Source organism: Somniosus microcephalus, chromosome 24, assembly GCF_052327205.1.
Source record: "Somniosus microcephalus isolate GS21.2 chromosome 24, FLI_Smic_1.0, whole genome shotgun sequence".
Lineage (NCBI taxonomy): Eukaryota > Metazoa > Chordata > Chondrichthyes > Squaliformes > Somniosidae > Somniosus > Somniosus microcephalus.
The window spans coordinates 24,432,150-24,460,145 of NC_141010.1; the positions used below are offsets into that span (position 1 = coordinate 24,432,150).

General features: G+C 37.7%; 1 protein-coding gene across 3 annotated transcripts; it reads right to left on the reverse strand.

The window, feature by feature from the left end:
- Positions 1 to 428: 428 nt before the first annotated feature.
- LOC147101129 (uncharacterized) lies at positions 429 to 27,996 on the reverse strand. 3 transcript variants are annotated; one of them, XM_085966322.1, is made up of 53 exons: positions 27,783 to 27,996; positions 25,792 to 25,986; positions 24,914 to 24,927; positions 24,786 to 24,809; positions 24,621 to 24,665; positions 24,086 to 24,187; positions 23,898 to 23,969; positions 23,445 to 23,489; positions 23,157 to 23,210; positions 22,515 to 22,568; positions 21,775 to 21,828; positions 21,454 to 21,507; positions 21,212 to 21,265; positions 21,024 to 21,068; positions 20,354 to 20,407; positions 20,162 to 20,206; positions 20,004 to 20,057; positions 18,440 to 18,538; positions 18,237 to 18,281; positions 18,024 to 18,122; positions 16,721 to 16,774; positions 16,449 to 16,556; positions 16,276 to 16,329; positions 16,070 to 16,168; positions 15,188 to 15,241; positions 14,825 to 14,923; positions 14,187 to 14,240; positions 13,896 to 13,949; positions 13,483 to 13,536; positions 13,305 to 13,358; positions 12,653 to 12,697; positions 12,458 to 12,556; positions 11,300 to 11,407; positions 11,083 to 11,136; positions 10,699 to 10,752; positions 10,289 to 10,342; positions 9,249 to 9,302; positions 8,780 to 8,887; positions 8,591 to 8,644; positions 7,605 to 7,658; positions 7,174 to 7,335; positions 6,434 to 6,541; positions 5,975 to 6,082; positions 5,085 to 5,138; positions 4,867 to 4,974; positions 4,453 to 4,506; positions 3,962 to 4,069; positions 3,803 to 3,856; positions 3,446 to 3,553; positions 3,058 to 3,337; positions 2,521 to 2,711; positions 2,014 to 2,259; positions 429 to 1,534 (listed from the first exon to the last, which is right to left on the reverse strand). In XM_085966322.1, exons 1-53 carry the CDS (start codon positions 27,862 to 27,864, stop codon positions 1,388 to 1,390), a joined length of 4,386 nt encoding a protein of 1,461 aa, XP_085822448.1. In that variant the 5' UTR covers positions 27,865 to 27,996; the 3' UTR covers positions 429 to 1,387. The 3 variants fall into 3 exon arrangements, with proteins under 3 accessions (XP_085822448.1, XP_085822447.1, XP_085822449.1); XM_085966321.1 differs by having other exon boundaries at positions 24,914 to 24,930; XM_085966323.1 differs by lacking the exons at positions 20,004 to 20,057; positions 20,162 to 20,206 and having other exon boundaries at positions 18,440 to 18,492; positions 20,353 to 20,407; positions 24,914 to 24,930.

Here is a 27,996-nt window from a genome sequence, read left to right on the forward strand (position 1 = left end):
ATTCTTCCACAAAAAGAAAACTATTGCTTATTTTACCTTTTATTTATCCATTCCCACCACTTTGCTGTCTCTTGTGAATGGTATCACCATTCACTCATTCCTTACTGTGCTAATTTCTTTCCCTGTGAAACTGTTTGCTGCATTAGTCTTCTTACTTTACCGCTCAATAATCTCAGCGAGTTCTCCTGAATAAAGGTTTTAACAATTTAAAGTGATGCCATTCCTGAAGTATAGCCTTTCAAAAGTTCCTGTTCTGAATGTTCTTAAAATTGCTGACATTTTCAGTATTGTTTTATCAGTCATTTAATTTCAGTAATGTAAAAAAGGCCTCTTCTGGATGAACTGAGTGACCCATTTAAAAAATGGTAATAGGAGTTATGTGAATCAACTAATGAGTGAAGAATACATATTCACGAGTATTTCTTGGATCATTTAACATGCTTTATTTCAGCATTCAAAATAATTAAAAACATCTCAAATTATTATACATATACAAAATAGGTACATATCCATGTACTTGCCCCAGAAATGTCTGCCTCTTTTTTCCCCTCTAAAGTAGAAAAAAAGGTGTATCGCTAAAAAAAAAGCACAAAAAGGGCGCTGAGATGATGAAACAGGAATGGCAAGGGAGAGAGGGATCCACATGCTTAACTTTGTAAAAGACAGGTAGTTTCCGATGTTGCTTTTGCATATAAACGTTTTCTCCTAGTGTATAGACAGACACTTCTAAATAGCACCTCATTTGGAACAGAAATTCATTGTATTCCTAGACAGCGAGGAATGTTTCTTAGCACCAGTCAAAGGTTCTTCAAGCTTTCTGTGCTGTGCTGCACTGCTTTAAGAGCCTAAGCATAAATAGCACCTTTCTTTTTATATATATTTTTTTTCTTAAAGCGGTGTAACCTATCCCGGCACTTCTTTTTGATTCACTGTGGCTGGCTAATACATTAGGTAACATTTTGTGTGAGGTAGCCCTATAAGTTTTGTATTGGAAGATGTGAGGATTTTAACCTTCTGCACTACAAAATAGGAAAGAACAGATTTTGATGCTTTCTCACCACATGTAGAAGGACAATAACAAGCTTTTGACATTTTTTCAAATTTATTTTGCCACCTGAAAATGGTACATACAATCTTTCAGTTTTTCTCTGCAGTGGTATATGGCAAAATGTCACCTGCAGTGATCTCTTAACTCCAGGGGGAGGTTTACACCTGACAAGTACGTTTTTCCTGTTGCCATAGAAACAGAACATAAAAAAGTGTCCTTGTAGTTGTTCCACCCGTCTTCAGGCCCGAAGTTTAAGCAAGTGGACCATGGCTGTCGAATGAATTAGAATTCAATGCATAGAAAGTTTAGAGATGACTGCAAGTAAATTTCAAGTCCGTTTTACAAGAAGCAGACTGGGCCAATGTCAACACCAAATTCTTGATCAGCGCCACCAACGTCCATAGGTGCAATGTCAATAATAGGCAGTCGTGATGTTTTCGTTGTTTTGTATTCAATGACTGTCCTGCCCCATTCGCCAGTATGTCTCTGTTGGGTTAAAAGAACAAGGATCATTAATAATTCATGGCATTGCATGAAGCACCTGTCACCTAGTATATCTTTTCAATGCATTTTCATCTTTACCACCTGTACAACTACAGCCTGTATAGAATCCACCTGATTTTCATTGCATTTATTGCTATCATGCGCGCAGTTCCACCCCTCTAGATTAATGCCCAGGCGGCAAAAATGAAATCTATCCCATGAAGTATCATGACTCATTTTATAGGCAGCATCTCGCTAAATGTTAATTGACTTTTATGGCTATAACTTAAGAAGTAGTTTAAACAATACATATCATTTCATGAAAAATATTAAAACTTGGGGATGCAAATTGCCCCATAAGTTGAATTAGTTCTCACTAATGCTACAGGCTGCATTGTTAATAAACAGGATCATAATATTCTTTTGTAATTCTGTAGTCCTGCTCTCTGGATGTTGACATATAAAGAGCCTTTCAAACTCACCGTGCAGCCATCCTCAGTAACGCTGTATGTGAATCGACTGTTGCCTTCTGCTCGGATTTCAATTTCATTGGAACCTTGGAGCAATACAGCCTTCTTCAGGTTACCAGCGTCTTCGTCCATGTAGGCAATGCTGTTCTTACAGTGGTATGTGACACTCTGGGTTGCCTCAGAGGACATCAAGCGCAGGAAAGTAATCTGGATTGCAACGTCGCCAGCAAGGACACCATCTTCACCACCATAGCCAAACTAAAAAAAAGGAAAAATAAAGTTAGGCTAGTCCTTAAAATTAAACTTTTAATTATTAATTTAAGACAACATGTACATGTGGTTTTGAAACATACTTCCAAGCAAGAAGATGCTTTACTTAGTATTTGCAAGATTTGAAATGGCCTTTTCACTAAACAAATTATTTTAATCTACCATCTCATTATAAATAAAAACAAAATCAGACACAATGAAGCTTAGTGGATAAGAATTTGTGTGATTTTTAAAAACAAATGTTCATACCTGGAAGCCGCCATCCATGTTCTCGCCGAACCAGATGTGTTTCTTCTCCTTGGGATTCTTGGTTGTGTACCAGTTCTTTTGTGGGATGGACTGTGGGCTTGAGTAGACGCAGGTCTCACCAGTTTCCATGTTACAGTATACACGGATGGCATCTAGACTGCAGCCTTGGTTAGGATCGATCCAGTAATCACCTGTGTGAATAATGGTAAATGTGTTTAGTGTTCCACTCATGATATGCCAAGACTAGTTTCAGTTATGTTGTGGTACTTCAAAGTCGCCTGATAAAGTGAGATTTGTTTAATCTAAAAGTTAACTCACAATCTATATATTAACCTAACTTTGAACCTTTATTACAGTTGCATTTTGTTTTAATCAAAATACAAATTCTTCTCTCTTTATAAAGTATTTTCTATTATAGCATTGTATTTTGCTTATGAATGTTACAGTCCCTACATTCAAATTTACTCTGGTTAATTTAGTACTGGTTCCGTACAATGTGGATCAGGTTCATTTCTTGGTTTATGTATTTAAGCTCACCGCTCTTCCATTCTGGGTGGCACATTTTCAGGTCACGGCAAGTACGGGCTGGGTTCTTTCTGGTACCCTCGGGGCTGCGGATGTTCTCAATCTGCTGGGTCAGGGATTTCAGAGTGGTGTCAATTTGAATGTCACGATCTCCGACAGCACCGGCATCATCTGCTCTGAAGTAACGGAGTGGATCTGGACCTTTTTCTGTTTGTGGTGATGCAAATTGGAAGTCAAATGCACCATGAGATGGACCAGGTGGGCCAGGAATACCAGGAGGTCCAGGTGGGCCCTGTGCAGTGATTAAAATTGTAATTAAGTAAAGGTGCCTTGAAGAAGATCAAGTTCATATCCAATTTGCAAATACAAATGTAATGGCATCAGTAGAGATATTACTTACAGCAGGACCAGAGTCACCATTGCGACCACGAGGACCAGGTGGACCAATAGGACCAGGCAATCCACTAATACCATCTTTACCGGGAGCACCAGATGGGCCAGAGGGACCCTAGTAGGAAGGAAAAAGCATTAACAAATGGAACCAGTGGCAGTTTCATCGTGATATTCATGTTCTTGCTAATATTACAGAAAAAAATAAAATCACTTGGTTCAATTAGAAATCATGTTACACATTTAAAATTTCCTGTTTTAGTTTTAAATACTTTCTTCTATTAAAAATAACTATATTTAAGTATTGTATTGTGCATGAGAAGATTAATGTAATTGAAAAGTGACATCTCTATAAGAATATACTTACACGTGGGCCACCAGCACCAGAGGGACCAGCAGAACCTTGTTCACCAGGAGGACCCTGTTCGGTTGAAGAAAAGATTTAAACATGGAAATGATATCACAGGGCAAGAATAATTTGAAGGATAGGAAATAAAAAGTTCTGTCATGAAAATTAATAACTTACAGGAGGACCAGGCAGACCTTGAACACCAGTGAAACCTCTGTGGCCTTTAATGCCTCTTGCGCCAGACTCACCAGATTCACCTCTATCACCGCGAGGACCAACTGTACCCTAAGTGAAAATAAGCTCATTTTAGTTACTGATATCTTGTATGTCACAATTTACAATGTTGGAAAGCGACAAAATTCCTGCTAATATTTCCTATGCTCTTTTCACAAGTTAAACTTAAGCCATTCCTTATTGTGGCACTTATACATTTTGGTTTAGCTACTTTATTTTTGTGTTTCCATCGATCAATTATTAAGAAAACAAAGATGAAATTATTAGCTTAACCATTGCTTACAACTAAATTATACAGTATCCAATTCATGTAAATACACCTGTAAAATTGTTTGCTGAGAATTTCAATTCGTAACTCTGAAAGTAAGAGTTTGAGTCTACTAAGCAAAGATGAGCTCTTTGAAGTATAATTTTAAAAAGCAAAAGTTACTTACAGTAATGCCACGAGGACCCATCGGGCCAGAAGGACCAGCTGGGCCAGCAGGACCCTGAAGAACAGAAAAAATTCACATGTAAACATCATTTTCAAATGGATACATTATTTTAAAATCAGTACATTTTGAAGATGGATTTGAATTCTAATTTCAGTTATATGTCATGTCATAAATGGTACACTTTTAATTGATTAACAGTATTAAATTATATGCATAATTTGCAGTTATTCATTTTACATACCAGATTTTAACCTGATATTACTGACATTTAACTACATAATATTTTAATCTGTATTGGATAAATATCTAATGCTGTAAGGATCTTCAGTGTTTTGTATTTAAAGCATTTGTCTACAGTGGAAATGCTCATAATTTTGAAGTAAAAATATTAAAAGATTAAAAAAGCATAATTACATGTTCACCACGATCACCAGTCTTGCCAGCAGGACCAACTGGGCCAGGAGCACCAGGGGCACCAGGAGCACCGGGAGCACCAGACATACCAGGTTCACCACGATCACCCTGAAAATGAATTAAATATTTGTTATAATACAGTAACCATCATTTAAAAACAATTCATTGGACTTATTAATAACATTTTGGAGCTTAAAATGGAGAAAAAAACTACTTACCTTAGCACCAGCAGCACCATCACGACCAGGGGCACCTTCAGCTCCAGGAGCACCCTGAAAGAGGTAAAATATAAATCTAAATAATCTGAAGTATTGATATTAAAATGCATTAACCTTATTCCTTTCACCAACACTCTCAGGATGCAGTTACTCTGCATCTGTAGTGTTGGTGCAGAGAGATTTCACTTCACACCAACGTTACAGTTATAATGTGAATGCAACTTAAATCAAGAGCCAACGCCAAACCTGAGACTGGAGTGAATGAGTGGCGCGATTCCCTGGAGGAGGAGATCTTACTCCACCGCGATTCAGAATAAGTAGGAGTCTTAATATCCAATTGGCACTATACGTGTTTAGTGTTGTTAAATTTAGGCCACTTCACACTAATATGAAACTTGCACAGTCAGAGTAATCACAGGGGTTTGCAGCCATTTTTCTGTTTTCCTGGGGTTTCTGCCAAAGTTACAGCAGGAGACACCCGCCCCCCCCGTAGAAATTCCAGGCAGAATTGTAAATGCACCCTCAAAAGGTACTCCAACTAAAATTTTTAAGGAGCTGCATTTCTGGAAGTAGCAGAATAATTGATTTCAGGATTGATTTATTGAAAATGACTTGATTTGGTATTTATTAATATGTGTATCAATATAATTCATTTTGTTCAGGTACATAATGCGCTCAATCCGATATGCAGAGAAATGTGGGGCATAATTCTATCTTATGTTTATGCATTTTTAATGAAATTCTTCGCTCTGATATTTTAACAAAGGATAGCACAGAAAAGAGTTTCATGCAAAAATGCTAATTGTGTTCACATACTAGTGTTTGAGGACTGCATTACTAAAACAATTTTAAATCAATATTTCAAGTGTTTTAATTAGTAACACCCTTACTTCACGACCAGCTTCACCAGGTGGGCCAGCTAGACCAGGAGGACCCATTGGGCCAGGAGGACCACGATCACCAGGTGATCCAACTGGACCAGCCTTACCAGGTTCACCCTAAAAGGAGAGAGAAAATAGCTTTGCTTAGTGAACATAAAGACTTCAGTCAAGAGAAGATATAACATAATGTCATAATGACATGATCAGGTTGTAAAGAAGAAAATAAATATTAAATGTATTTCTTATTATCAGGAGAAAATTCTGACTCAAGAGTATAATCATGAGTAAGTGTCTATAAAGACAGCCTAAATGTTCTTATAAAGGAAACATTTATGTATTTTCAGGTTGATTCCATCATAAAGAAAAGTTCTTAGATAGCTCAGAAGCTTAGATGAGATGTAACATATTGTATTGACTATATACTGTATGAGCAACATTACAGAAAACAGTTATTGCTCTGCAACTTACTGAATGGCCTTGGAGACCCATGGGACCACGCTCGCCTTTCATTCCACCCATACCAACCATACCACGAACACCTGTAACACCTTGAGGTCCAGAGAGACCAGGCGCACCCTATGAGAAGAAGACATTTTAGTTGGAGAAGGTATATAAGAACTGGAATGTACTCGTTTCATTCTTTTTAATAGATTGTTTCTCAAAAGCTATTTATATCCGATGTCAGTAACTACTAGCTAATCATTTAAATATCTGAAAAGTGAAAGTACTTCATTTTCCATTAAATAATATATGAAGAAGACTAGGTGCACTATGCTTGCAAATCTTTGCTCTGATATATTGGGTAAAATAGAGTAAAACAAGTTACAGTAGTTAAGTGATTAAAAATCTTTAGCTTTTAATAATACATAGGATGTGAAATTCAACTTCGGCAAGGGCGAATAGTAGCGGATTGGCTGCCCATTATAAACACCGCCTGATTTTCCTTGCCATTGACTTCAATGGAAAAGGAAAATCGGATGGAGTGTATATCGGGCAGCCAACCTGCTACTGTCTGTTTTGCTCCACTGGAGAAGTTGAATTTCACCCCATAATGTCTTGCTACTTTGCAGTTTTATATTACTATGCTTCTTTTCAAATGATATTTATGGTGACTATTTTTCAAGTGACCACTTAACAGAGGAAACTGGAATTTAGTGCTCAGAGAGCATTCATTTCAGGGCTGGGTGTTTTAAGCCAAACAAACTTACAGCAGGACCATCAGCACCAGGAGAACCCTTCTCGCCAGAGGGACCAGAAGGACCAGCAGTACCAGGTTCACCAGGACGACCAACAGGACCGGTTTCACCACGTACACCTTTACCACCTTCTTTTCCAACCGGGCCAGCTGGACCAGGAGCACCAGAATTTCCCTATAAATGAACACAAAAGTTAAAGTGCGCATGTCTCAATTTGTAACCTAAATAACTACACTGATAGTAAATAAAAAGTTCAGAAAATGTCCTTGCATCACCAATTAATATTTTAAAATGATGTAAATATTTTGTCTAAGATTGTTTTAATAGATAAGTATCACAATTACATTTCACTGGATAAATATCCTACTTCATCATTGTTTTGAACATGATAACAAATAGGCACCTTAAGAAGTCATTTTAAAATATTTGAGAAATATACTCACACTAGGGCCAGGTGGACCAACTCTGCCAGCAGCTCCAGGGAAACCAGTAGCACCCTAAAACAGGAAAGCAAATAATTACTACAATTAATTCTTTCAATTGTATTTTATGTATATGTGTATGTAATATAACATTTCAATTCATGTAAATACATTTTTATTTACAATTATTATTACTGCATCAAAGAAACTGTTTCCAATGGCTGAAGTGTCGATAACGAGAGGGCACAGATTTAAGGTGATTGGCAAAAGAACCATAGGCGACCTGGGGAAAAACTTTTTTATGCAACGAATGGTTAGGATCTGTAATGCACTGCCTGATAGGGTGGTGGAATCAGATTCAATAGTGGCCTTCAAAAAGGAATTGGATAAATACTTGAAGGAGAAAAATTGCAGGGATATGGGGAAAGAGTGGGGGAGTGGGACTGACTGGACTGCTCTTCGAAAGAGTCGGCGCAGACTCGATGGGCCAAATGGCCACCTTCTGTGCTGTACTGTTCTATGGTTCTATGATCACGTGTATAATTCATGCTCATTCGGAAAAATGTGTTTAGTGTAAACTATAGCAAACTAAACAAGTGTTTTAATGAATATTTTCAGAATTATTTGATAAAATTTAGCATTCTAATAGACATGTATTATATGCAAATAGCACTGGTGTATTTCAATTCAAGTGCTTCACCTTTGAACCTGTTTTTACACTCGCACTTTTTCAATTCAAATTCCACCATTTTCCAGCTCTAAGTTCACACTGCTAAATCTAGCTCACTTGTCCTATTGGTAGAATCTTAGACCCATGAAAAACTGAGTATATGTCTCTGTGGCCAGGATAAGGGAAGTGAATTTAATAGTTTAAATGAAGGGAGCTTGCTCAAGTCAGTCTCCTGGAAACCAAAATGAAACAAGTACCAATATCAACGGAGCTTGACACAGTGGCATTGAAGAGGATTCCAATAATTAGTTTGAAATAGTTCAAAATATGAACTTACAGGTGGACCTGAAGCACCACGAGTACCTTTAGCACCAGGAACACCAGTAGGACCCTGTGGAAATAGGAAAAAAGAGGTGGCATTGTATCAGATGGAGACACACATCAAGATTTGCAGGAAAACACAGTTTTCTTTTTAAAATAAGAACACTGTTTTCATTTGAGATGTATTTTATTTATAGTTACTTACAGCTGGACCAGGAATTCCAACTGGACCAGCTGGGCCTGCAGGACCAGCTTCACCCTTTGCACCAGTATCACCAGCTTCACCCTTAGCACCAGGTTGACCATCGGAACCCTATTAAGAATAAAAGGAAAGACAGTAAGTATTGATTACTTAATAACCATTTTCATTTAGATAACATTAATGCTTGAGTAAATTCTAACTAATATTTATTGTTACCATGCTCTTAAGGGCCAAGTGCAATATTTAAAAAGTTATGCATCTTAGGTAACAGTTGCTACTCTTAATATGAAATAAGCTGTAATAACTACATTACTTTTATATACTCTGACATATGTTTAAACAGTGATTATTTTTCAATATGTATGTCAAGACCATGTCATGTATTTAGCTCCATTCATTAATAAAATTCACGTGCAAACTATATTTAACCAACAAATCATTGCTTTTAATGTAAAAAGTTTACAATACTCACAGGAGGACCAGCAAAACCAGCAGGGCCAGGAGAACCACCTTCACCACGTTCACCCTAAACAGCAAAGTAAAAGGTCAGATACCATCAATGAAGCTCCTTTAGTTTTGAGAGGATAACTTTAAAAAAAATCAAATAATGAAAGAACTGAAAAGATATAGAGGTAAATTATGGAAATAATCAGCAGGTCAACCAGCATCTGTGAAGAGAGTCACAGAGTTTGTTTCAGGCCGATGACCTTTCATCAGAACTGGAAAGGTTAGTGATTCCAACCTTTTCCAATTTTGACGAAAGGACATCAACCTGAAAAATTAACTCTGTTTCTCTCTCCACAGTTGCTGCCTGACCTGCTGAGTTTTTCCAGCATTTTCTGTTTTTATTTCAGATTTCCAGCATCCGCAGTATTTTGCTTTTGTAGAGGTAAATTATGATGGGGCCTTGCAGGCAACTGGCAGCGATTACAAAATCGTGATTTTGCAATTCCTACCAAAAGAAATAGAAAGACTTGCATTTATATAGCGCCTTTCCCGATCATCGGACATCCCAAAGCGCTTTACAGCACTTTTTTTTTTAAAGTGTAGTCACTGTTGTAATGTAGGAAACCAGGCAGCCAATTTGCGCACAGCAAGCTCCCACAAACAGCAATGTGATAATGACCAGATAATCTGTTTTAGTGATGTTGATTGAGGGATAAATATTGGCCAGGGATAACTCCCCTGCTCTTCTTTGAAATAGTGCCATGGGATCTTTTACGTCCACCTGAGAGAGGAGACGGGGCCTCGGTTTAAAGTCTCATCCGAAAGACGGCACCTCCGACAGTGCAGCACTCCCTCAGCACTGTACTGGAGCGTCAGCCTAGATTTTTGTGCGCAAGTCTCTGGAGTGGGGCTTAAACCCAAAACCTCCAGACTCAGAGGCGAGGGTGCTAGCACTGAGCCACAGCTGACACACCAGTTGCATGTGAGACCTATCAGCTGTATGGGGGTCTTGAAGAAGTTACCCATAAATGTACAATAAATGTATGTAATCTAAATTGTACTTACAGAAGCACCACGAGCACCAGCAGGACCAGAAGGACCTGGAGGACCAGCTTCACCCTACAACCAATTGATATAACAAAAAATGATTAAAACAATATCGAACATAACATGAAAATATTAAATCAATACTGTGTATTTTGACATTTGTTAAGTATCAATTACTAAAATTGTGCTAAATATTTTCAACTGGTTACAATGGTGGAAAGTTATTCAGTTGTTGTGTAGGTTGCTAATGATTTTGGGACAGAAACATAAAGTTCTCAGTCGTGACTAGTGTCATTTTATGTATTGATTCTATATTGTGCTTCCACAAATAATACTATGTTGAGGATACATGGTGTATGACATTAAGTTTATAGGTTTTTTAAAAGCATTTTAACTATGAAATAATAAGCACCATTGAAATACCGTACCTTCTCACCAGGAGCTCCAGAATGACCAGGTGGGCCAATTGCACCAGTCATGCCCTAAAAATGATAAAATTAATATCACAATAGTCAGTAACTTTTGATTATACTGATATTTAAAAGAATATGGCAGAATGTAAATAGAATGAGTAATTTTGAATATATCGGCATAATAGGATAAACTCATTGAACCCATGTGCCCAGCGGGAAAGTATGCTCAATGGGATTGCAGGATGGAGACAGGGCTATAACATGGTTACGCCAGTTCGCCAGCCTGAAATCCTTTTGATCACAACTTCCCACTAAGAGCACAAGATCAGGAATTTACCCAAAGCTTTCAAACGGCCATAAACAAAACATTTTTTTTCAAAAAAAAATCTGACAACTTACTCTTATTCCGTCTTTGCCAGCAGCACCATCAATTCCCTTTGCTCCTGCATCACCCTATTAGAGAGGAAGAGAAAGAGAAGCAGAGGAAAGTTGTTACTTTTAGCCACATAAGTATGATTAACAGGTAGCAACAAAATATATTTGCATTTACGGTTTTGTGAACATTTAAGTTGGAGGTAACTAAAATTATGAAGATAACTGTGCTGAGAATACTCACTCTTATACCCTTGGCACCAGGAAGACCACTAGAACCACGGTCACCAGGAACACCCTGCAAACCAGGAGGACCTTGACCACCAGGAGCACCACCTGGACCAGCATCACCCTGAAAGGAGTCAGAAGTGTTAATGTAACATTATGTGACAAAAAATAAAGACTGCCTATATAAAACTCAATACTTTCAAAGTTACACTGAATGTATTTTTGTATCTGCTAAAATATCGCTAATATTGTGTTATGCATAATTAAAAGTTATGTACAATCCTGGAAGATTTTCATTAGCTAATTATATTTGAATAAGATCTCAATGCATCAATGTTCCATTTGTGTTGAGAAAGAAAGTGCACTTAAAAAAATTATATCTATAATATATTAAAGGTGTTTCCTTGTCTTATGGGAAGCTCATATCATGTTATTTCCATCAACCATGAGTGTCACACCTGGGTATTAAGTTTAAGCTGGTGAGGTTTAAATTTCCCATATACTTATATTGTGCTTGCATCTTCAAGGTAGATGCTGCTATGCACCACAGTGCAACCCCCTTCACGTTCCTTTTATTCCCCTGGTGCAATCACCTCCAAATCTTTGCCGCATCCCTCTCCAGGCTGGCATCCCAATCCAACATCCTGTGGTCCTGGCTGTATCGCTGCCCGACCTGCACCCTGCACCCACCACCCAGAAGTGCAGACCCAATCCCTCCTCTCCCCGACCCTCCAGCCATCACCTGATGCCTGAAAAGAACGCTCCGCCCATCAACCCAAAGCCCCGGCTTGCTCATTTCTGACTTCACAGATGTTTTTTTAAACCTGTTTTTTTCCCCCCACAGTCTTGCTCACTGAGACTTGCATTTGAACCCCACCTCACCCCACCCACAGTGCTGCAGTCTAACCCCACCTCTACATTTGCTCTTCTGTCATAAGCATCTGGTCCAAGAAAAAAACAAACTTTTACAGGCAACCTAAGTGAGCATTTACATGGTAAAGTTGCTGACAAAGTTAATTTAGCCTCCTGTTTCTGGAATGGCAATTATAATAAAAGCAAGTTGTTGTGGTTTATCTATAAATCCTACTCCTTTATTTACTCTCTTCAGTAAATTTGAAATAATTTTATTTCTGGCTGAATTCTACTTCTTGTATGTTTGCGTGTGAGTACGTACCTTAGGACCATCATTACCAGCAGAGCCGGGAGCACCACGAGCACCTGCAGGGCCCATGGCACCAGGAGCACCACGTTCACCTGAGAAACCTCTTTCACCCTAAAGAAAATGGGATTGAACCATTAGGCAAAAACATGGATGCAAAATCTTTTGATTTAAGTTTTTCTTTGCGATTGGAATTTAAAAAAAACTTACTCTTTGGCCAGATGCACCAGGAAGACCAACATCACCAGGCAGACCCTATTGTACAAAAATAAAGAAAGAAATAACAATTAAAATCAAAATTTTCTCACACAAATCATAAAACTACAGTACTGTTAAAGAACAGTTTCTCCCTGATATTGTGCCATCCTTTGTTGTCAAACATAGTCGGTGCATTTTTGATCCGTTATATATATATATAAAGCCTCAACAGACTGGGAAAGAGTTTCTCTGTGCATAGCAAATTAATAAATGTATTCTTAAAAAAAAAGTTAATGATTTTCCTGTAATGTAACCTACAGAGGAAAACTTCTCCTAATCATAATTTTCTATAAATATTGTCTTGTTTTCCTCTCAGCTACACTAAATTTACTTGTTATCTGGGGAGGGGTAACAACTTCCACAAAGATTTAGGTTACGTGATTACAGTCATATTAAACTAACAGTATTAATGCAATCCTGTTTCCATTCAGAGGTTTACCAAATAAGATGATGCTAACTAAAATCTTGGAGACTTTTATCTGTTGTCAGTAATGCTAAGTTAACTTTATAATTAATCAATGATTAGTTATTTGGCCAACACTAACACTAAATTCTATAATACGAGCAATAATATTCCAATACACCGTTCTGTCATAATACATACCTGTTCACCGGGTTTACCAGATTCACCAGGAGCACCATGTGGACCGGGGAGACCCTATAAAAATGAAATTGAGATATTGTGTATTAATAATTAAATATAGTAATGTATTGATCAAAAACAATGTTACAATTTTTATGTTACATCATTATAAATTCTGAAGATGATTTAGTGTTTATACCTGGAAGCCAGAAGGACCTGAGGGTCCTTGTTCACCTCTCTCACCACTAGGACCCTGTGTGGAAAAAATTAATTATAGATTCAAATCTTGATTTTGATTACATGTATAATAGTTTATTTATACAATGTCTTATTAACTATGGATAAATGTATATAACTGGGTATCCAGTCTATCATGCATTTAATTTGTTATCTACTACAAAAATATAAATCATTTTAATATAAACATAAGCAGTCACTATAATTTGTTTGCCATCTTATACAAATGTATGTAAAGCCAAAGACAATGGAGGCAATATTTTCATTCAAGTGTTCACCTTAGCCAGTCAACCTCTAACATAATGTTGGGGTTGCCTCATTTTTCAAGCAAAGATTTTTTTCCAAATTGCTTAGATTTTTTTGTATTTTACTTACAGCGGCACCAGCAGCACCAGGAGCACCAATGTCACCATCTTTACCAGCAGGACCCTAAAGGGAAAATTAAAAAAAATATTTGATTACACCTGTCTGTGATAATCATCAGTTGCAAATATTACAAACTAAAGCTTCAATATAGAAACCTTGAAAATTGTTACTGAAAATGTTGAATCCGTGATGTCATAAAATACAGCAAATGTTATAGATTGTGATAATTTAATGAATGATAAAATTATTAAAATATTAGAGATATGCATAGTTGCAGTTAACACCATGCAATATACTTACCAGCAAACCAATGGGGCCAGCAACTCCTCTCTCACCAGGCTTACCAGGCTCACCCTATAAAACATAGGATATGATTAAACACGGGCTCATAAGATTTGTGTGAACTTATGATCTTTTTGAGATAACCTCTTATTGATAAATTGGATCTTCTTAATTCATAAGCTTATACTTCCCTTGCATCTACTGAATGCTTTGTGCTTTACTTTTGACTTTACTTTCATTTTGTGGAATAAACTATCAAAACCCACGAGCCTAGAAATGACTGTTTGTGATATTAGTGTACAGGTACAAGCACCTAACACTCATATAACATGCCCCTGTCCTCCATTTTAACAGAGGGGCTAACCCATTAAGATCTCTCAGGCCTCAAGCTGCCAAAGAGAGGGGTCTGCCACTCGCCTCGGCACCTGCCTACCCAATTCCCACTCTGAGTTAAAATTGGGGCTAGTGTGACTATATATTAATACAGTTATTGGGCATGTTTTGCAATGGTATATTTATCAGCAGAAATTTGCGTTACTCCAAATTTGGCACACCGTGGGCATTTGATACTACCATATACTTTAAAGGATACTGACTCTTATTAAAAGGATGGCAATACATGCTATGTAGCCTTTCATTTTGATTTTCATACTTACAGCAGCACCCTTAGGACCGGGGAAACCCATCACACCAGGTTGACCTCTTCCACCATTGGGACCAGGTGGACCAGTACGACCATCTTGACCAGCTGGGCCCTGTTAGGTTAATGTAGAATATCAGATGGTGGCAATTTGTAGGCTTGCCATAAAAGCTGCACAATAAACCGAGATTTATTTTGTAGAAACATTTGCTACATTTATTTCATACATAAGTAATGAAATATAAATTTAAAATAGAGTGCCATATTATTTTTTTATTTCAATTCTGTTCACTCTATATAATGAGAGATTAGTATATATCTGGTGAACAACTTTCAACAAGTATTCTAAAATGTTTTTCTTGAGGAAGTAAATACTTACTGCAGGACCAGGCTTGCCATCAGCACCAGGACTACCAGGGCTTCCAGTCAGACCCTAAAATACAAAAAATAATTAATATAGCATCTTAACACATCTTTCAGAAACATCCCAAAACTTTTCACACAATGAACCGCAGTTAGGTAGGCAACCTCGGCAACTATTTTGCACACTGTACAGCCCTACTAACAGCAATGAGACAAATGGTCCTCCTGAACAGATACAACCCACCTTAACATGTAACCTGAAGGATACCACCTCTACATTTGATGTACTCCCAAAGTACCCTTATAATGTATTAAATAGGAACATGCTTCGATCACAGCATCACTTGTCGGCTTCCAAAAAACAGGAGACAAATGCACTGTGACGGAACCATCTCAGGGACCAATAATTTAAAAAAAAATCAAATAGTAACAATTTTGATTTGCTGTGTATATTTATCAGCAGAAATTTGCTATGCTTGACCAAATAGTTCAGTGTTTTAAAGGTAAGTTGAATTTTGCTCCTTTTCTCTTGTAGCATATTCAATAGCGTATGCAAGATCTATTAAGTTACTTCAACAATAAAATAATGTTGCTGCGTGCAATAATATGCAGAGCCAGATTTTCTTCCTTTGCTAATTTTAGTAAGAGTAGAGCAAGGGACATCACTTTATAATTGCATCTACGTTTTTGCTATAATTTGTGAACAAAGGAATATATAACCCTTATTTATTGTATGAATATATCATCTTACAGTAAGCACTACCTAATCTATATGTTTTGTTGGAATGTTTTTCACAGTTTTGGTTTTATACCATATGGTAGTCCTCTACAGTGACAGACAGCTGTTTGAGTGGTGCTTATGCATTAGCCCTGTACCTTAGCCTTATCAAATACTCACTCTTGCACCAGGAAGACCGGCCTCACCAGGTCTGCCAGGTTCACCGGTAGCACCTTTGGGACCAAGAGCTCCAACAGAACCACGTTCACCGGGAACACCCTGTAACAGGAAACAAACATAAAACCCATGAGTTTGAAGGAATTTACAGGTTGCACAGCTCCCGCAACAATGAACAAAACAGAAGAGCTTTAGCAGAATTTACATACCTTGGGACCAGCAAGACCTTCAGCACCAGGGAAACCTCGGTTTCCAGGAGATCCCTGCAATGGAATGAATGATAAAGAAGCAAGGTTATGCATTATTGTAACTGCATTGGAGATTAGGGAAACATCAGATAAAAAATGTATTAATATTAATGAAAATAACTTTCTCAACTTACACGTTCACCAGAACTGCCAGGAAGACCCTGAATTCCAGCCTCACCACGAGTACCTCTCTTGCCTTCCTCACCAGCAGGGCCAGGGGCACCTTGGACACCAGCAATACCCTAGTGAATATCAGAGTTATAATCAGTGGCCACTCAATGGGTCAATCCATCTGTGTTGCATTCTGTATTATTGTACAATTTGATCACATTTCCTATTACAATAAAAAAAAACTATTAAACTGTTAAGTGTAAATGATTGCATTAAGCACAAGATGCATACTTACAGGTTCACCTTTCACACCAGCTTCACCCTTGGAACCATGGGCACCAGTTTCACCCTAAGGTACAAAGGAATGATATTAAACTGCAGAAGTCAAGAGTGGAGCACGTTTCATTCCGCGACAGGGATTAAACATCCACGGATGTTGCCTGGCCTGCTGAGTTTTTCCAGCGTTTCCTGTTGTTATTAAATTCTTTTTGACACTTTAGCCCTGAAATTCAACTGTGGCTTTATTGGTGTCCTGCTATATGCCCAATGGGAGACCAGCGGAACCTGTTTTCAGCTGTTTACATAATTTCCTTGGAGAATCCACTGGTTTCCTGTTGGAATTACAGTGGGAGATCAGTAGAACTCCCATAGAATTTTAGGGTCTTGTTAGCTGTTAGAATAAGCATTGTACAATGTATATAGACCTACTAAGCTGCAGATAAAATAACAGCTATGCATTATTTTTTGTAGTTAAAATATTTGCGATAATACATCGCTACACGTGCTCTCATTGATAAATAATATTGGGTAAAGAGAGTATTGTCAATATTCCTTTTTTATTAACATTTCAATACAGCATAGAATTTAATTTTATTTAAAATGGATTATATATTAGCCTTTATATATTAACCTTTAGGGCACTAACGATGAGTAGCTTGTTTTGGTGGTGACCAATTCTCTGGGCTGCTGAAGAGAATACTCATTGGGCACTTGTTTTAAAAATATCTCAAATGTTGGATCAGTTGTTTCAATGATGGGACCAGTTCAAGGTTTGATGTCCTAGAACTCAACTGGCTGGAAAAACAGCCACCAGAGCCAGTCTTCAGCCCATCAGCGGCCACATTTCAAAGATATGTGCCCAGCTTAGGAACAGTGGTCAAATCCCTGGAGACACAGGACAAAGGATGAAATAAAAACTAAAATAAATGGCGTGAGAAATAATATAATAATTAAAGTACTGAAAATGGAAGAGTTGAGTGTAGGGAACATAGGAGAGTACAAACTAAGTCACTTAAACTTACTTTTATTTAAAGCTACTTTATAAATGTATATTTCGGTGGTGTATAATTATATTATGGTTGTAAAACTAATTTTGACATCAGAGTAATATTATTACTATCGTATTAGGAGATTTTTTAGTATCAGATTGTATGACTTGTAATCTTGAAAAAATGGCTCACCTAGGAAGATCCCAGAGCCACTAGCACTTGAAAGATTAATCTAATCTCCCTCTCACTACATTGGACAGCCCAATGGTTACTATGAATGGTTACTATGATGAAAAGGGGTACTTTTCTGTGGATCCGGCAGCCACTTACATTGTTACCCTTGGGACCGGTAGGTCCAACAGCACCTTGTGCGCCACTTGGCCCTCGTGGGCCAGGGAAGCCAGGAGCACCAGAAATACCGGGAGCACCCTAGAACACAAACAGATAAAATGTCAGTCAGTCAGTGCAATGAAATTTATTAGAAAAACCTTAGTTCAACCAAATGATTCAAGAGGTAAACTATACAATGAAATATTTACTCACAGTTGCACCTTTGGGACCAGGTTGACCATCAGTACCAGAAATGCCCTAAAGGTAAAAATATAATGCAATGAATAAATGGGAGCAATGTTTTAGAAAGCTTAGATGCACATAAACATCAGAGACATACCAAAATTGTTATGGTGGAAAACTGTTTGAACTGTCAAATAAGTATAGTTAATTTGATTTTTCTTCCAAATACTTACAGGAGCACCAGTAGGGCCAGAAGGTCCAGCACTACCAATTTCACCACGAGCACCAGCAGGACCATCAGCACCACGACCACCAGCAGGACCAGCTTCACCCTAAATCAAAAACAATAAAGGAATTTTAGCTGAACTAAATGCTTCTTTGATATTCAGTATTAGAATACTACAGCAGCACGGGCAGGTTTCAGACACTTTCATTCAGAAATATCCTGGTGCTTTCAACAGAACTGGTATTCCATCACATCATCTTTAATCTTACTGAATGGAAGCCATGTTAAAACAGCAACTAGTATTTAGTTTGGGCCTTTAAAGTAGTAAAGCATACCAAGGCACTTCACAGAAGGGAAAAAAAAGTCCAACAACTGGATCTATGCAAAATTATGTAACTAGGATCATGCGTTAGAATAGGGCAGGGGTGAGGAGAGACCTTTTTCAGAAACAGGTTTGGGTCTCTAGTGAAGGCTATGTAGTTTGAGCCACATGAACAGAAAAGGTAAGTGGCTTTGTCTCATGATGTATTGACTCTCTTAGCATGTGACCATCAGGATAACCTCTTGCCACTCATTGTTGTCGAATTGTAGTGTTCATAATATTGATGGTTGAACAGGTGAAATTAAAATGGGCAAAAGTATTTATACAAAGAAAAAAGTTGGATTATTCATAACTATACTCAGTTAAAATAAAGGATGGAATATTTATTCTGCATGGTAAACTAAGATCATATATAAATCTATGAGCTGCCATGCAATTCCAAGGTAAGATGTTTTTCTTATCAAACAAGATGGTCCAATTAAACATAGTGGAACTAGAATGTAAAGGAGTGTAAAGGCTATTAACTGAATGTCTTCAGGAACCTCACTTCAAACTGCAGTGCATTTGTTTATTTCCTCTTGGTTTTTATAATAATATTTTTTCTCTGTCTTTGATCAGCATGGCTCTACCTAGAGTGATTTTGATATAACCACACGGATACTAATTTGCAGGTATTTTTATACTTGTGCAATTACTGCAATTACATTAAAGGCACTCGCTCCTTTATCTCAACAGCAGAATAGTCAACACCTATTTTTATAGATCCACAATGCCATTGGTTCCTGACACCTAGTGCACCACTGAGTGCAGCGGAGAGAGCGAGACCCATGCAGTCAACAGCACTCTTATCAAGTAAAAGTACCTTAAAAAATGCAACAGGTACCTGCTTTAAATCCAAGCCCAACAAAGCTAGCAGTACAATAATGAAACATGATACTTGCATCTCCTATTGTCTTAGAGCAAGTAGCATGAGTCAACGATGGCTATGTTCTCACACTAGCATGAAACACTAAAGCCACCAGGATTAGTTTTTGTACCAATACGGTAAGGCACGAGTGATTTGCAATACTTATGTGTCAAATCTAAGCTGAATTCACCTCAACCTGACCTTTGTACTATAAATAGAACCTTTTTCTTAATTTTTCTCAATTCAGACTCATGCTTCCTAAGGTGATATTATGAATGACATCATGTTAGGTCAGGAGATAACCACAATTTTAAATGCACTATTGTGGCATGTATACCATACCTTAGCACCAGGAGCACCGGGGAAACCAGGGGGACCAGCTGGACCAACGGAACCCTGAAACACAATTATTTAGATTGTGTTACATTCTGGAAAAAGAAATTCTGGAATACATCAGTACTTATGTAGAGGAAGCAATCAGATTGACAAAAGATACTTACAGGTGGGCCAGCAGCACCAGCGCCACCATCATTACCACGAGCACCCTAGAATAATTAAAGAACACATTGTTATACAGCTGCCAAGCTAGTCAGACTAGAAAAACATAAGCAAAGAAAATTTAAAATAGCTGTAATATAATGACAAATCGTATGGGTATTGCAATTCATTTATACAAAAAATGTTATACTTACAGCAGGACCAGGGGGACCAGAACGACCTCGCTCACCAGGCATGCCACGCAGACCCTGTTCAGGGTAATATATGTTGTTATTTCTATTCAATTTAATCCATATCATTATAAATGTAGAGGCATGCAGTGTAATAGTGTTTTTATTAATGCTCTGATGTAAAATAGATAGCAATACTTTTCTATAAAGGTGATAAATTTTGGTTAAAAAGTAGGGCCCCGAATTTCCATAGGGTTCTCGCAATCTTCAGCCATAACTTCAGTAGATCAACAGAAACACTAGCAAAATTGTGCGAACGGCCATTTTTAGCCATTATACTGTTTCTCTGGGCATTTCGCGCAAGAACCCCATGGAAATACCAAGTGTTGGTATCAGTATAAAGTGGTGTTCCCTCCTTTATACTCATGTCTACTTTTTTAATGACTGGAAGAAAATGTAGACCATAATAGCAAACTGCTTTCCAATGCAGAATTGATGTCAATATCATTCTGTGTGATACAGGTCTAGCATGTCTTTCTTTACAGCTTAGTAATAGACTTCCCCTGTATTTATTTATATATATATAGCTTTCTAACCAACTGTGTTGTGTATTATACATTTATCTCTCATACATTGTAATTTCTCAAGAAATCTATGATGGTTGTGCTTGCAGGGAAATTAATAATATGCCTACCATTGCACCGGGAGTACCATTTTCACCAGAAGAACCAGCTTCACCCTATGGTAAATGAAATGAAAATCACAGTTAGTGCATTGAACCATTATTATACAAATAATATTAAATGTTGTACACAATTAAAAGGGAAGAAAGAGCATTGAAGTGAACGCTCATTCTTCCTTTAAGGAAAATGGAGACATTACCTTAGGGCCAGCTGGGCCACTGTCACCCTTGGCACCATCAAGACCATTGTAACCCTATAGAGAAAGGGAAAAGTAATGAGAAATAAGGCTCTTTTAAGCCAAACCATATTTTAGAACTGAATTTATCTTTATGGATTCAAATTGTTATATAAAAGCATTTCATATTCTGTACAAAAAAAAAGTACTTCACTGCATTGTATGCTAATATACCAAATTTGAGCAAACTGTAAAGGTGGACTTACTCTGTGTCCTTTGATTCCTGGCAGTCCGGGAGTTCCAGGGAAACCACGGGCACCCTAAAAAGATAACAAAAGTCTGGTAAAATATGGGAAGTATCTGCAGAACTGTTTTCTTTGTATAAAGAAGGTTAACATAATTTGAGGTGCATCGATTTATGTGTTTTTTGATAGATAAATAATATGTTTGAATACTGACTGTTTTCAATACAGCCTCTTGCTCTCATATGTTTAATAACTAAACATGTGAAAGAGCAAATGTACTAACAAAATATAATACAAGGGTGTTGCAGTGTGCTCAATAAATGGGAGTTGAAAATCCGTTACCTGAGGACCAGGGGCACCACGGTCACCGGGGCGACCAGCTTTACCATGTTCACCCTATGGAGGCAAAGAACAAGTTCAGCCATTTTTAAATTGCAATGGAGATTAAAGTCAATTATTCGGAATGAGACATCAACATGCACTTAATAAATACGAATGCAGCTTCTTTTAATGTTATCTATAGGAAACTTTCGATTTACCGGCACCTAAATAACCGGAAATCTCAGTTAACTGGCAAAATTCAGGAGTAGGTTTTACTTCATATTGTATTTGCCTTCTTCCATCTGTTGCTGTGCAAGGGTGTGGCTGCAGCTGTTGCTAAGCTACAGAGACGCTTGAAACTTGTGGTCATTGTTCTACAGTTGTTGCTAAGCAACAGGGTTTGTTGCTTTATATGGAGCTGTCAGCTCTCCGTATCTTTTACTATAGTGTTCGGTTATCCGGAATTTTTGATGAACCGGCACCAAGTCGGTCCTGTCCATGCCGGATAAAAAAGTTTCCTGTAGTATGCGCAATGACTAGGTTCAAAATATTATGGTATCGATAATGATCATAAATCACTTCAATAGTAATTCAGTTCGGCAACAAAAGCTTCTTGATTTGATTCCATGTTCAAGGATGCACTGGTGCAACTAATACTAAAATTACTGCTTATGTGTCATTCATCTACTACGGAAAGTGAGCAGCCAGTGAGTGCAGGTTACTGTACCAAATACATTTACAGACATTTTGGTGCTACTTACATCATCTCCGTTCTTGCCAGGAGGGCCAGGAGGACCACGTGGACCCATTGGACCCTAAAAAAGTTAAAAATACGTAATTAACAATATGAAAACACAGTAACCAAAAGGAAATAACAACAGAAAATGCTGGAAAAACTCAGCAGGCCAGGCAACATCCGTGGAGAGAAATTAGAGTGACGTTTCGGGTCTAACCCTTTTTCAAACTGGAAAGGAAATGAAATAGATCGAAGGCAGGGCTGCGATAGAACAAAAGAAGTAAAAGAGACATTAAGAGGTATTCAAAACCAGACGAGATGGTAATAGGACAGTGGAGACAAAAGACGGCAAGATTAGGTGTGAAGTGTACTGGCAGGATGAGAGACAGCTGCTGTGTGGGAGAGAAGTTAAGTGTTGTAGTTAGCTCGACTAAATAGCAATGCTTTCAATAATTTACTGAAAGTAATGATTGCTGGCATTACAATATGCTCATACCCAGCATACATTTGTTTGGGTACCTTTCTTCGCAAAGCATCTATGGTAAAGATTCAGCTTGAGATAAATTATTTGAAAAATGGTAACCATGTTTCTAAACAATTGCAGCTTTAATGTGAATGAATAAGTTCTTAAGGGGAACTGGGTTGTTCTATTTTATTGGTTACTTACATTTGCACCTGGTTCACCAGGCTCGCCTTGGTGTCCCTGGAATCCTTGAGGACCCTGAAGATTAAGCATATAAAATATACATTAATAATCATGGCCTTTTAGTGTACTCAAAATCTGCAGGCTATTTTCCCATCAAAGTTCTAGTCTCTTTTTAAAGTACATGCATAGATAGCAACATTTTTTTAATATTTTAGAATTTGGATAAACATCCATTCCACTAAGTATTAAAGATTTTTTGTAATTAAATAGTAACCAATATTTAAAATAAAAACAATTTTGTGTACTTACGGGTGTGCCAGCTGAGCCGGGAGCGCCTCTGGGACCCATTGGACCCTGGGATAAAAACAATACTTATTTAGTAAAGAGACATACAGTGTTATGGATTACAGTCACGTATTTTACCTTTCATTGTATAAAGTAATCATAACAATGGGTTCACATTTACCAAATCAAGTAAAAAATATACTGCAAAACATCCACTCACTAAACCCTAACCAAGAGCCAATGCACAACTGATCTTAAGCTAATGGTTATGTTACTATAAGCTATTCATTATTTTATATTTTCGTTCTGCCAGTTCAAAGTTAATTCTACATACCTTCACTCTCAGTGACTACATGTGACTTATTTTACTTCAGGAGTGTCAATATTACATAAAGCATTACATGCTATATAGATGCATTGTTGCATTTACTCTTATATACATTATATATGGATGGAATAAACAACAATGGCTCATACCATAGGTCCAGGCATTGGAATACCGCCAGATGTTTTCTCATCATAGCCGCCACTCAGTTGAGGGAGGAAGTTCTGGAAGAGAGCAAAGTTATTTTAGATGCTTGGCACCTGTAAAATGTATTGAGAGTGATAAGAAGTGTAGCGCTGTTTGTTTAAAATAGAAAGACACTACTGTGAGAGTCACTTACTCCGCCAAGGCCAGATGTTCCAGGTGGGCCAGGTTGACCAGGAGGGCCGTCAGCACCTGGGGTTCCTGGGATTCCATCTCTTCCTGGTAAACCTGGAAATCCCTAAAAGTGCAAAAGAAAAGATTATGTTCATTGTTAAAGGGGAAAAAACTGTGTGTATTATTTCACTTTTGCTGCATTCACTGCTTTAGCGACACTCTTATCTATTATCATCTCTTTAGTTGTCACTTCCTGTTATTGTCATTTCCTGTGTATTACCAGTTTTGAAAGCCTCTCTATCACTCTCAATGGATTCCTATTCATTTTAATGCAATCTTAGGAGACAAAACCTTCTATCCATTGACTATGAATGGTTAGAATATATTACATTGCAGTTCCTGCCTATTTTACCATCTGGTGTCCAGAAATATTTGGCCTTTATCGTCATTGTTTCATTAGATTAGTTAACTGGACATATTTGTAGCTTTATCTAAATGGGCTTCACAACTTAGCGCCAATAATGTCACATTTAAAAAAAAAATAATGGTCTACTTACTCTATCACCTTTAGGACCTGTCTCTCCCTTGGGGCCTGCGGGTCCCTAGAAAAAATCCAATAATTATTAAAATTGTAAATAATTTCATAAAAGTTTAAGAAATTGCAATATATTGTATTCTTAAATCAGTTTTGTTGATTGTATGTGAAAAACGTTTCTCTTTACCTGAACTCCAGGGCCAGCGGGATACTGAAAAAATAACAATTGATAAGTCAGTGTATGAGAGAATATGTTAAAAGTAATAGTATCATGTCATTTTCATATAATCTATAAATGAAATGTTATGTACTTACTGTATCTCCGCCTTCTGCTGAAAAAAAAATGAACATTTTGATTAAATTTTAAACAAGTTTTCTCAAATATTCGATAAAATTATAATTATGATTCAGAAACGGCAATTTGTGTACTGTACACAATTTTTTTGTGGGGGGGGGGGAATGTTAAATCTTGATTGGTCGTAAGACTCCTTCCTGGTTTAACTTAACTTGGGGTGTGGCATCTTTCATTGAATCATTCAGTGATGTCATATTTCAGGCCCAAATTAAAAATATCGAAACACCTAAATTGATTCAAACAAAATAAAGTTCGAAAATACTCCTTTCAGACCAAGCGATGCAGAAAGAGTCAAAAGTCTGGGATGCTCTTATTATGGTCTGTTATCAACAAAGACATGCTCATTTAACTTAAAATAAAAGTTGTTGTTTATTTTACCTTTGCATAGTAAGCGTCAGCACTACGATTCTGAATCAATCTCAAAACATTCAATTTCACTTTTAAATGATTCGACAAAATGTTTCCACGTTACTAACACAACGTAAATATCACTTGACTGTGATAGTGTAACCATTGCTATGTTACGATGCCAGTATCGTATAATACGAAGTTCATATTCGCAACGTGAATTTTGTCAGAGTTCTCTAAAATAACGTGGCGAATTGTCGAATTTGAAGGATGCCAGCTTTGCTGAAGTCCAGTTTGGTTGATGTATTTTCCACTGTCCTTAAGGTTAAGACACATATTGCCAGTTATTCCTAATCTGTTTGGGTAATTACGAAGTGGACATCTGTAGCTTTACGCGTTGAACTGAAACAGTTGTGAGATGTTAAAACAATTGACCGAGGCTTCTCACGCTTTCAAAAACGACCAAAAAACAAAAAGGTGTCACACTTACGTCCTTGCTCGGGGCAGATAGGGCAGCATTCTCCGAAGGGGATTTCAGCATTGGGGCAGTCGCTGGTTTCCTCGCAGATTATGTCGTCACAGAGGATCTGGCCACTGTCGCAGACGCAGATCTGGCAGGGCTCGGGTTTCCAGATGTCCTTGTCTTGGTATTTTTCTCCATCCTTTATGCAGCTCCCTGCTTCAGCTGAGAAATAAACAGGAAACTAACTAACGCTGAACTGAGCGCCCTCTAATGCACAAAACTGTAAGAACAGAAACCCGACCCCTTCTCCCTGCATATATATATAAATTTACATATATTTAATAAAGATCGAACTATTTAATAAAGAGATGGGGCAACGTAACCAGTCTTGTACAGAAAATGTCCCAAATTCAAAGGAACTGGAAAATCATGCAGATTCACATTTATTTGTTCATTATGTATCACAAATGATACAAAACAGAAAATTACCCTCCAGATTAAAAAATGTATGCTTTAGACATATTTGTGGACTCACATTTTCGTGAACTGTAACATTTAATTCAATGTCTGACGTTTCCAGATTTAAGTTTTAACAAAGTTCCTGGTATTTTTGCTGTTTATTTTTGGGGGGGAGGTACGTCCGCTAGTTCACGGAAGAACACGTTCTATACGTTCGACTTAACATATTCATCTTGACCGAATAAAACTTTCAAGTCGAGCTCATCAGACAAGAGATGCAACAGATGGCGCTGTAACTCCATCCAGATTCTTTCAATGGTGCCAGATTGTCACTCCTACCAGCGGTATAAATGGCCCAACAATGCAACCCCGCTCCACGAAGTTATTTTAGTCAATTAAAAGTGATTTGACTTAAAACTCGTCCATGCAAAATTGTTATATGGAGTAAATTAGACCTTGGTTTTATTGGGGGAAAGGTCGAGGTTTTAAATCGCTTACAAGTTTACATGTTAACTCGAGGTGGCGCTGTTGAACCGTGGCACTGAACTCGCATTCCCAGCTGCGCAGTTCTGAATGTTGCACGCAAACATCTGGATTGCTTCTGTTCCGAAAATTGTAATCTTTTCCCTTGCACAATTTAGTCGTCTGGCTTGAATTTTAATAAGTAGATTTTAGGCATTGAAACGTTCTTGTTCCTTTTTAAATACCTTATGCCTGTAACCGAATTAGCATTTGTTGCTGAATTTAGAGCGAAATACTTTTAAGTGCCTAACGATCGCATCTGGATTTTCCCCCTTTTGTGTGTTTTGTTTCTTTCCCTTTAAATCAATATCTTCGAAATCACAATGTAACATCGTTTCCTTGCCCTCCAGACACGAGTTTCTTTACTTTTTTTGTAAAAACCCCCCCCCAACTTGTTCAAACTTCGCCACAAAGGACTTGTTCTGCATGTTCTGCTGTGACACACCCACAACGAACGGGCAGCTGTTTCAACCAATTGTCTCCTAGAAGGTTCTCCTTCATTTCCAACTAAAATGATTCTAACATTTGCCTTTATTCAGTTCACCCTTCTTAACACGGATGATACAGCAAACGCCCAACATCTGCATGTTGGCGGCACCGGTTGGAAAGTCTGATAGTCACGAATTGGCTTTGTATTGTACAGATGTGTTTTTTTTTACACCCTATCCCCTAGGGATAGAAAAATGATTCCATAAAAGGGAATTCGTTGCAGCAACCCATTTCGAATCGTTAACATGTTAGTTTTTTTGTAAATTGCTTCTCGATAACTAAAAAAGATACGTCTTACCATCTCAAACTAGTATCAGAAGAACTTTTAAACTTTGCCTTACATTGTTCCAGTTACATTTCTGCAGATCAACTTCACTTTATAATTTTTGCCCCCCAATTCAAAAACTCCATGCATCTTTCTCCGGTTATTTCAAACTTTCAGTGACTTCGTGTTAACCCCTTAGCAGGCGAAGGCGGTGGATTTTCAAACAATTCTTGATAACTGAATAGCAACGGAGCAGAAGAAAAAGCGAGAAAGCAACACTTACAATCATCGTCTGCTTGGCATCTTCCCACTATTAACGTTGCTGCTAGCAACAGCAAGGTTCGCGTATCCACAAAGCTGAACATGTCTAAATATTAGACATGTAGACTCTTTGGGGTAAAGGGGAAACTTTCTTTAGCGCCCGCACATACAATGTTCTGGTGTGTGTAATTCCAAACTTCAGCACCGAGCCCCAGCAGAAACTTCCTACTGTTCCG